This window comes from Fukomys damarensis, unplaced genomic scaffold, assembly GCF_012274545.1.
Source record: "Fukomys damarensis isolate Sample0158 unplaced genomic scaffold, DMR_v1.0_HiC HiC_scaffold_18, whole genome shotgun sequence".
Classification (NCBI taxonomy): Eukaryota; Metazoa; Chordata; class Mammalia; order Rodentia; family Bathyergidae; genus Fukomys; species Fukomys damarensis.
This window is the reverse complement of record NW_022900930.1, coordinates 4,178,742-4,189,716: the sequence shown is the minus strand read 5'-3', so window position 1 is coordinate 4,189,716 and position 10,975 is coordinate 4,178,742. Positions and strand designations below refer to the sequence as shown.

The 10,975-nt window shown below is 41.9% G+C and overlaps 1 protein-coding gene across 3 annotated transcripts in view; it reads left to right on the top strand.

Moving 5' to 3' along the window:
• Nucleotides 1–10,975, top strand: part of Ash2l (ASH2 like, histone lysine methyltransferase complex subunit) — a 28,825-nt gene that overhangs the window by 1,490 nt on the left and 16,360 nt on the right. For 2 of the 3 annotated variants that reach the window (XM_010604757.3, XM_010604775.3), the window contains exons 3-10: nucleotides 721–866; nucleotides 3,173–3,261; nucleotides 3,507–3,601; nucleotides 4,607–4,702; nucleotides 6,701–6,796; nucleotides 8,303–8,378; nucleotides 9,213–9,230; nucleotides 10,764–10,857. In XM_010604757.3, the coding sequence (XP_010603059.1) occupies nucleotides 721–866; nucleotides 3,173–3,261; nucleotides 3,507–3,601; nucleotides 4,607–4,702; nucleotides 6,701–6,796; nucleotides 8,303–8,378; nucleotides 9,213–9,230; nucleotides 10,764–10,857 (710 nt within the window). The remainder of the gene's footprint in view (nucleotides 1–720; nucleotides 867–3,172; nucleotides 3,262–3,506; nucleotides 3,602–4,606; nucleotides 4,703–6,700; nucleotides 6,797–8,302; nucleotides 8,379–9,212; nucleotides 9,231–10,763; nucleotides 10,858–10,975) is intronic. The other variant, XM_010604767.3, reaches the window with a different exon arrangement.

The window sequence follows — 10,975 nt, the reverse complement described above, 5'->3', positions numbered from 1 at the left end:
TTTTTTTTTTTTTTTTTTTTTTTTTTTAAAGACAGGACCTTAGGTGGGTCTCGAACTTGTCAATCCTCTTACTTCAGCCTCCCTTAGTGCTGGGGTTACAGCTTCTGCCACTGTGCCAGGTTTTATTTTCTTTTTATGTTTCTTTGTCAGTTTGAGACAAGATATTCCTAGATAGTCCAGGCTGGCCTTGAACTCATTGTGTAGCTCAGGCTGGCCTCAACCGAGTGGTGGTCCTCCTCCCTCAGCCTCCCAAGTGCTGGGATTACAGTTGTGCTCCACCATGCCCAGATAATATTTTCGTTTTGTTTTGTTTTTTGAGACAAGGTTTTCAATATGTAGTTCAGGCTGGGCTTGAACTCATGGTGATCCTACTGCCTCAGTCTCCCTAGTGCTGGGATTTCAGGAATGTACCACCACACACCCAGCTCTCCTGCTAATTTGCTTTTTATTTTATTTTTTTAGTTTATTTTTGTTTATTTTAGTGTAGTACATAATGTTTACATTCACTGTGGGAACTTGGCACATGTACACAACTTTTTTCATCCCCTTTCCCTTCTGTCCCTCTAATTTGCTTTTAAAATTTATTTTGCAGTGCAGGGAGCTGAACCCAGGGCTTTGTGCATGCTGTGCAAATGCTATACCACTGGGCTACATCTTCACCTGTTTTTAACCAAATGAAAAATGCATTATATTTGGTTCTCTAATTGCTTTTGGTCACAGGAAGGTGCTGGGGATACTTCAGAGGCGATGGATACTCAAGCTGGCTCTGTGGATGAAGAGAATGGCCGACAGTTGGGAGAGGTAGAATTGCAGTGTGGGATATGCACAAAATGGTTCACAGCAGATACCTTTGGCATAGATACTTCGTGAGTACTTTTATAAGGATTGGATTCTAAAATCAATCAGAGCATGTTAACAGTTGGACAGTGTGTAAGCCAAAAAAGTCTCCTACTTCCTATTTATCTGGTAGGATAAGGAATTGTTTTAATTCAGTGGTGGCAAAACTTACGGCAGCAGCAAGCTGTTGTGTCCTTGGAAGCTCTAAAAGGTTTGCCATCGCTGCCTTAACCTGTTTTCTGCTTACGAAGTGAAGCATCCATAGAATCAATGGTGGATATCGCCTCTGCTTAGAACTCGTGACCTGGTCAGGAAATAGAACTGTGCATCTAGAAAGCATTATGTCAACAAACTTGAGGTGGTATCATTTAAGCCTCGTATTAGGCATTTTGGATTTTTAAGGAGGGATTTAATGTGTGTGGTGGAGAAACCTGTCGCTGAGATTTGAACATCTGGGGTGTTGCTCAGTGGAGGAGCACTGCTGATCATGTGCAAGGCTTTGGTTTCAGTCTCCAGCTCTGAAAGAAATTGAAGATGACCAGTGCTCTTCATGCCGGAGTCGTCCTTTTAACCCTTTTTCATTGCTTCCGATTTCCTGGAAGTATCCTGTGGTCTCCTTGGCAGAACTTTTTTTTTTTTTGCCACCGAGGATTGAACTCAGGACCTTGTGCTTGCGAGGCAGGTGCGGCACCACTGAGCTAATTCCCCAGCCCGGCAAAACTTATTTCTAAGCATGGTATCTCTTCTAGTGTCTTAAAAATCCTAATTAGAAGTGAAAATGAAAACTTTTTCTGGGGATTTGTCCAGCAGCTAGCAGGTGAGCATTACTGACTCCCTCTCTGTGGCACTGGCTCTGTAACATTCTTTATGGTCCATATGATCCTAATGTATTTATTTTTTCAGGAGGAATGGCTTGTCTCAAAATAAGGTTGCTTTATTCTGAAATTACTTGCCCTTAAATAGGGTAATAAAGACATACCTTCCTTATTAATTGATTGATGGGTTGATTGAGTTTTTTGAGACAAGGTCTCACTGGGAGGTTCAGGCTGGCCCTGAACTCACTGTGTAGGCTCCAGTAGGCCTCAAATTTGTGGGAATCCTCCTGCCTCAACTTCTCAGTGCTGGGATTATAGGCTCCTTTATGATTTATTGTATAATTATTAAACTTGTTGAAAAGTTAAAGTGGACTTTAGAAATGCTAATGTACCAATTAACACATGACTGATGACCTGGGATAGAGTGTTTAAGAGCAAGAAAAATCCTGAGGGTTCAGGAAGAAAGAATTGATCTGGGTAAAAAGGTCTGTGGGGAAAACACACTTGCTAATTAAGCAGGCCTAAATTAGACCACTTTGGGCAAGAAAAATGTATTTGGATAGACATCTTAGGAATGAAAATTCAATCGCTTCTCAGCCTTTTGGCTAGGATCAAGTGTAGGAATGGAAATTTACCAGAGATAGCCAAGGGCAATTCAGGACAGACTAATCTACAGTTCAGAATTTGGGTAGCTTTTGAGAGACCAGCTTGCATGTACCTGGATTTTAGAAATCACACCGAAGCCCAGCTACATGGTGCTGTGGGAGGCCAGTACCACGGGTGGTAAAGAGAAGTTACCAACAGTCAAGCAACGTAGAAGGTTGAAAGCTTGTTGAGGCACGGCAGTACTGCAGCAGGCAAGTCCAAGAGAGGGCTGTGCCATTAGGGCTGAGACTTATTTGTGGAACCTGGGATTGAACTCGGGACCTTGCGCTAAATCCCTGGCCCACTTTCATATTTGATTTTAATGTGAAGAGGGCGTCTGAACGGGTCGTCCCAGGAACATGCATGACGTCGTGGTGGTTCTGTCATCCACCCATCCACCTGTCTCAGTTCGCAGGGCAGCCTCAGGACAGTTCGAGGGCTGACATAATGTCCAGTGCCTTGGAGTCCTTCCCAGTAAAATCAAACATGTAAAGATCGGCTAACACATGTAAGAGACTTTTGCATTTTATTGGAATAGGGGAAGAAATGGTGCCCTTTAAGATACAACAAGCAGATCATCTGGTGATGGATGCATAATTTTTGTGGGTAGCTTAACAATGTTCTACTATAGGCTCATCACGCAGCACATTGGGGCCTTTAAAGAAGCAATGGCAAGAATAACCTTGATTCCCCAAATGCTGGATGAATTATCTTTATGACTGAGAGAATGTGAGCTAGCGGGGTAGAAAAGAGGCTGCTCTTCTCATTTTGTTTTCATGTTATATTTGAATTAAAATAACTACGGCTCCTGATTTGTGTCTGTAATGAAGTGTGTATTCGAAGTTCACTGATTAGTACACTTTGGCTATCCACAGATCCTGTCTACCTTTCATGACCAACTACAGTTTCCACTGCAATGTATGCCATCATAGTGGGAATACCTATTTCCTCCGAAAGCAAGCAAGTAAGAACAACTCTGTAATATTTCAAAATGACTGTGCACTGAAAAAGGAAAGGGACCTGAAGTGAGACTCAGGAGACCTTTGCCTCACAGCTGGTAGAAGTTAAGTTGCAGTTGCCCATTTGAGATCAAATATGGCTTCACTTCGGCTTTGCTGCTTGGTATTTCATGAGCTATCTTGTGTTGAAAATTCCTGGTAATGGAAATGCAGTAGTCATAGATAACTTTTTTCTTCTTGTTTTTGATAGACTTAAAGGAAATGTGCCTTAGTGCTTTGGCCAACCTGACGTGGCAGTCCCGAACACAGGATGAACATCCAAAAACCATGTTTTCCAAAGACAAGGTAGAGATGGGCATTGACTTAATTGCAATTATGAGAAAGAATCAGGTGGAAAGCTAGATGTGGTGGCACACACCTGTAATCCCAGCTCTAGGGAGGCTGAGGCAAGAGGATTGCCACAAGTTTGAGGCCATCCTGGGCTCCATAGTGTGTTCAATCCAAGCCTGGACTGTATGGCAAGACCCTGTCTCCAAAAAAAAAAAAAAAAAAAAGCAGGTTCAACATCCAGTAGACTGGCGGGTAGGCAAGCCTTCACCCTTGAGCTGCACCCACCATCCTTTATTTTGAGACAAGGTCTTGCTAAGTTGCTCAGGCTGTCCTTGAACTCACTATGATGTAAAGGTGTGTATTGCATAGTGACATTTTGGTCAGTGGCAGATTGCATGTATAGCAGTGATCCCAGATCATAAAGGAGCTGAAGGTTCCTGTTGCTTAGCAGCAATACAGCCACTGCTGACAGGAGTACAGTGTGGTCCTCACACGTGCTGCCAGCCGTGGGAAAGGACAGCACAAACACTGTGTGTGGCGTTTAGTACTCTATCACAAGCTGTGTTCAAAGTTGAGGTCCTTCTGCTTCAGTCTCCCAGAGTGCTGGGGATGTAGTTCCTGAAAACCCTGAGTTTAATCCCTCATACCACCAAAGGGGAAAAAAAGTTTTAAGGTACCTATAGGATTCTACAAGGAGATGTCTCAAGTAGGTAGAAATAATTATCCCTCAGGAGATGATAATTTAGGAGTCATTCTCAGTTGACCACCAAAGAATGTGACATCTTTTCCCTCCAACTGGATTATAAACTGAATAGCTAAACTTTGTATATAATTGTTTGCAATTCCCATAATCTGTATATTTCTAAGCCATTAAATATTTGTTCAGGTGATTAAAAGACTAAACATGAATTTTTCTTTTGACTCTAACAAGGCATATCAAAATGCCTGTTTTCTTTCTTTGTGACCAAACCTGTGAAAATAACTGTCAAAAGTCTTAATACATTTTATTTTAAACATTAGGATATCATACCCTTTATCGATAAATACTGGGAGTGCATGACAACCAGACAGAGACCTGGAAAGATGACTTGGCCAAATAACATCGTCAAAACAATGGTGAGTAGGGCCGGGGATTTAGCTCAGTTGTTCCGCCGCCTACCTTGCAAGCGTAAGGACCCGTGTTTGATCCCCGGTACCAAAAAAAAAAATGGTGAGTAGATTTAACATTTAGAAAACTGTTTTTTTTTAATAATTAAATGCTATTTAGTTTCAGTGTTGAAATAATGTGATGACTAAGAAAATGTAATGATTTGACTTAAATCTTTGAGAGTATGAGATAGAAGTTTAATGGTTTTCACACAAAAATTCAGTGAATTGCGTATCATTTTTAAGTGCACATCATTTATACCCACAGTAGTTTTGTGTACAGAAACCTTTGATCGCTGCACTTTGCAGGAATAATTTTGTAGTAAAATTAGAGGCCATGGAGGGGTGTAGCTCAGCAATAGAATGCATGCTTAGCACATGCAGGTTGCTTTTTTTTTGGTACCAGGAATCGAACTCATGCCCTTGCGCTTGCAAGGAAGGTGGTGGAACCACTGAGCCAGATACCTGGCCCTATGCTTAGCACATGCAAAGCTGTCAGTTCAATTCTGAGAACCACAAGTAAAGTTTATACATTAAAACAAAACAGGGCTGGGGATTTAGCTCAGTGTCAATTACACCTGCCTTGGAAGCACAAGGTCCTAAGTTCAATCCCTGGTACCGCAAATAAAGAAAGAAACAAAACAAAACAAATCAGACATGGTGGAGAACGCCTGTAATCCCAGCACTCAGGAGGCTGAGGTGAGAGGATTGTCGTGAGTTCAAAGCCAGCCTGGAATACATAGTGAGTGCAAGTCTGGCCTGAGCTATATAGTAAGACCCAATCTCAAAAAAAATTTTATTTTCTTTGATTTAAAACAAATGAGGGCTGGGGATTTAGCTCAGTGGCACCACTGCCTGCCTCAGAAGTGCAAGGTCCTGAGTTCGATCCCCAGTACCAGGAAAATAAAAAAAACAAATGAGATTCAGGCACTGTGGCATGGGCCTATAATCCCAGCATTTCAAAGGCTGAGGCAAGAAGATCACTTCAAGTTCAAGGCCAAACTAGGCTACATAGTTCACTGCCACCCTGAACTACATAGAGAGACTGTTTTAAAGCAGCAAACAAAAAATAAATGAGATCATGGGGAGAAATCAACGGCCAACTGTTAGTGCTAATCTGTGGAGTAGGAGAATAGGTAAGGATTATGAAAGGCTGCTTCTCTTTGTTTCGCTTTTGTTTTAAATGTTTAATGCTCATCGTTGTAGTCACTTTCTGCCATTGGGATGCAAAATACCCTACAGTTAAAGAAGGAAAGATTTATTTTGGCGCTCTGGTTTATAGAGGTTTCGGCTGGCTCCAACGCAGGATGGCATCATAGGAGAAACAGCTCATGGCATGACAGGCAGAAAGCAACAGGGAGTTCAAGGGAAGGGGAGGGATTTATATTTTGCCAGGCCACGCCCACAGTGACCCACCTCTTTCCACCAGGATAGGCCTCCCAAAATCAGAACCAGCTATAAACCCATCCATTGAAGCCGGGCATGGTGGCTCACACCTGTAATCCCAGCACTCGAGAGGCTGCAGGAGGAGGATCACTGTGAGTTCAAGACCAGCCTGGGCTACACAGTGAGTTCCAGAGCAGTCTGAACTACATAGTGAGACCCTGTCTCAAAAACACCCATCCATGGATTGATCCAGTGATGCAGGTGATCCAGTCACCTCCCAAAAGTTCCCCATGAGCTCGTGAGGTTCTGGGTGGACGTCTAAATATAGACCATATAATCACGTATTAATTTTCTAATGAAAGAGAAGATAACACTGTCTTTGGAGATTACACTGAAGAATTGACTTTTACAGTTAGTGGTTGATCATTTGTTCTGTACTTCTGTGTATAAAATTCCATTAATAGGGCCAGGGGTTTAGCTCAGTGGTGCCACATCTACCTGACAGGCACAAGGTCCTGTGTTTGATTCCTGGTATGGGAGGGGGGAGATTTCGATTACTACTAAGATGCTGTTTCCTTTTAGAGTAAAGAAAGAGATGTGTTCTTGGTAAAGGAGCACCCTGATCCAGGGAGCAAAGACCCTGAAGAGGATTACCCCAAATTTGGACTGTTGGATCAGGTACATTAATATGCTTCATATTTTCTTTTTTTTTTTGTTTGTTGTGTTTTTTTTTGATACTGGGGATCAAACTCAGATCCTTGTGCTTGTGAGGCTGACGGCAGAACCACTGAACTAAATCCCCAGCCCTTTTTCACTTTAAGCCACTTGAGGATAAGATACTAGATTTTGTTTTCATTTACATAACTGCCAACACAACATGGTGGACTAAAAAATAAATGCTTGTTGGGCTGGGGATTTACCTCGGTGGCACTGTTCCTGCATCACAAACACAAGGTCCTGAGTTCGATCCCTGGTACCACAAAAAAATTAATAAATAAATGCTTATTAGTGTGTGTGGAAAGAATATATTGAAGTTGGAAGCTAGTGTTTTAGTTTTGGCTCTTCCCCAAAACGTTAAGGATTTTCACAAGTGATTAGTGATTTTTTTTTCATACACACACACACACACACACACACACACACACACACACACACACTGGTCTCCTTAGTTATGTAAATACGTGGATCTAAATTATTTTTAATCTTCCTGCCATCTCAAATTTTGTTCTTAAAAATGTTATTGTGAAGACAAGGTTGTTGGGGAGAACAGTTTATATTGCTTATGTAGCCTAAACAGAAAAGAAAACTTCCACTCTTGTTCAGTGGCAGAAGTCACATCTGGCAACTGAGACCATCAAATCTAGCCAGGCATGGTGGAGCAAAACTGGGAGGCTGAGGCTGGAAGATCACAAGTTTGAACCCAGCCTGGCCAACTTAGTGATTTAGTGAGACCCTGTCTCAACATTGATTTTTTTTAAAAAGAACTGGAAATTGAGCTCAGTGTACCACCAAAAAAAGTCATATCCTTCAACTATGCTTTAAAGTGTTTGATTTGATATTGTTCAGTCATGGTCTCATTCTGTTGCCCAGGCTCGCCTCAGGCTCCTGTGCATAAGTGATTGTCTTCCTCAGCCTCCCAAGTGTCTGGGACTGCAGGCTGATTTGTCATGTTTGAAAATTTGATATTTCCCACAGAAATTCAAATTTCTGCCTCTTGTAAAATGTGATCTGCCTACCCTAGGCCAGAGTTTCACTGGGAGCTGCATCAGTGGGGCTCAGGCACCTGCCACCCTGCTTGGTGGGCTGACTGCCTGCCATATGTCAACCACTGGCCCGCTGTGCACCTGCTACCTGCTCCTGCAGCACCCAAGACTGCTGTACATTTCAGGCTCTTAGGATTTAGTTCCCATGCAGTTAAAATTCTTCCTATTTTCAGTGCTGTCAGATTAACTTGATTGTATAGCCTTTTTCTTCCTTCCTTCCCAGGTTTTTTTTTTGTTTTTGTTTTTGTTTTTTTTTCCTTTCTTTCTCTTTTTTTCAGAATCTGGCTGAATTGCATAGGCTGAGTTTAACTTGCAACTCTCCTGTTTCAGCCTCCCAGAATTCTGAGATCACAGGCATATCCCTCCACACCCACTTTAGCCTCCTTTTTTTTTTAACTTAGATTTTTTTTCTTCCTTCCAGGATCTTAGTAACATTGGTCCTGCTTATGACAACCAAAAACAAAGCAGTGCTGTGTCTACCAGCGGGAATCTAAATGGTACGTATTCACACATCTAATTGCTGAAATATTTTTAAGCCATTCAAACCATATGTTCCTAGAATTGAGCATTCTTTTTTTTTTTTGGTTTTTCAGACAGGGTTTCGCTATGTAGTTGAGACTGACCTGGAGCTCACTATGTAGCACAGGCTGGTCTCGAACTCACAGCGATCTGCTTCCTGCCTCAGCCTCCCAAGTGCTGGGATCACAGGCCCGGCCTATTGAGCATTCTTTTAGATGGTCCCTTAACTTGGATATTTACTAATGCTTTAAAGTTTAAAATTCAGTTTTTAGGAGTTAGCCAAGAATTTGGCAGATAGTAACGAAGGAGAACTTTTGCCATTTTGCAGCACAGTTTGGTCTAAAGTGAAAGTATAAATACAAGGTATAATTTATGGTTAGACTTATAATGTTTATAATTAGACTTCCCATCTATATCTTTATAACAAATGCAGAAAGATTCAATTGCTCTCCACTGTGTAATTCAGCTATTACTTAACAAGCTTCCTGTGTCCCTCTTCTAATTTTTCTTGCCCTGAAACTTGAACATTTCTGCTTGGATCACCTAATGTGGCTTGTACTTTCTATGTGGTAACCCATCTGGTAGTTTAGTGAGAGCTCAGGGGGCTGGGAGGTGGCCAGCAGTTCATTTGGCACACGACATCTTTGGCTTGTCTTTTGGAGTGTGAGCACCTTCAATACTTCGCCTTTCCTGCAGTTAATCCGACATAGGTTGGGAATTAGCTAAGGATACTGTTTGCCTTTTTACACCACGATTGTCCTGTTTAATTGTTACAATTTGACAAATACATGGTGCCACTTCTGTTCTTGCAGGTGGAGCCACTTTTGGAGGTGAATTCCTCCTCTGTCTTCTTTCAGCCTCTCAGACTTAAGTATTTTGTGGCTTGGAAAATGCTTTTTGCTGAGTTGTGGTAGAAGCTCAAACTAAATAATTTTAAAGCATTGTGACAGCAGTGGCAATAGCATTTACTATGAAGTGGTACTTCCAGTTTAATGTTAGTGATTCAAAGCTTCTGTGTTGTCATATTCTGCCTAACATGACCAGCGGTCTCCCTAATACTGCTTGTTCTGTTCAAGATGGTTCTAAAGCTTCTAAATGGAAATGACAGTAAAAAATAAAAATAAAAACTCGATGAAGGCTAGGAATATATATATATACCTTGGTGATAGGAGTGCTTGCCTAGCACCTGTAATGTCCTGGGTTTGATCCGCAACATCACACCCCAGAAATGAAATAATTTTCACGATCGGTAATGACATTGGAACAATATAATGTTAAGTCTTTTATGAGAAGCGGGAATAACATGTGATGTGTTCACAGAGAGAAATTCTGTAAAATTCTGGTCCTGTGTATGCAGAATATGACCTACCCTCAGTGTCTGGACCCTTCCTATTGCAGCAGAATTGCTGGTGATTTCCAAGCTTGGCCCACAGTGATATATACTATTCTATGCAGCTGTTTACGTAAAGGTGTTTTCCTGCAGTTGAAGGGTGATTTCCTGGAAGAGTAATAACCAGAGATGAGTAATAAAATGGGACAAAAATTTAAAAGTGCCTGTTTCAGAAATATGCAAGGTACTATTTCGTTTGGCCTCTGTATGTAACAAAATTGTTTTATATGAAATATATAAATTTTCTATTGATATTATTTTGCCCTTGATTCCACAAGCCACGTTAGTCTAACTTGAATTCGATGTACTGGCACAGTCTTAGTAAATGTTGTACTGAGGAATACATATGGAACTAAATTTCGCCTCCTGAATTTAAAGCCTTCCTTGCTTGCATCATGCATGACCATTACACATATAGCAGCACTGGAGAGAAACACCTTTTTAGTACTTCTGCTTTCGTTTTCCATGTTTGATGTCCTTTTGTCTTGTTGGATCTTCAAGTTAAGTGCTTTAGCAGATACTGTGCCTTTATTATGTTTATGGACTATACCGTGCAGTTCGACCAAGTGACTGTTGACCTACAGTGAGGATATCTCCGTGATGGGTGTCTGTTTGACTTGGGTGGGAAAGCCCGACCACGCGGTTGTTTCCCTCTTTCAGCTGTGTGTGCTTGGAGTCAGAACGAGTGAGAATGCATTTGTGTCACATCCTCAGTCAGTGACTAGTGGTTGTACTTCCTTAGGGAAGGAAGGCTGAAACTAGCACAGATGTCAATACTGCGAGCTTCACTGGCACCTGCTGCTGGAGCTCATGCTGTCAGAGTCAGAGCCAGGGTGACATTTGATGCCTTCCGGAAGGAAAGCCCACTGTGGTGTCACACAAATGCACATTGGGTGTGTTAGTCCTCACGGAATCTTGTGTCCACGGTGCTTTTCTCACAGTTCATTGAAAGTCATCTGCCTTCTCTTACAAGGGGGAATCACAGCAGGCAGCAGTGGGAAAGGAAGAGGAGCTAAACGCAAACAGCAGGATGGAGGGACCACGGGAACCACCAAGAAGGCCCGGAGGTGGGGAGAACACCCACCCCACCCACCGCAGTTTGCATGCTTGGTACCAGCGAAGTCCACTGGGAGGAAACATATTGTTTTGTTTTGTTTTTTTTTTTTTTTTTTTTTTTTTTTTTTT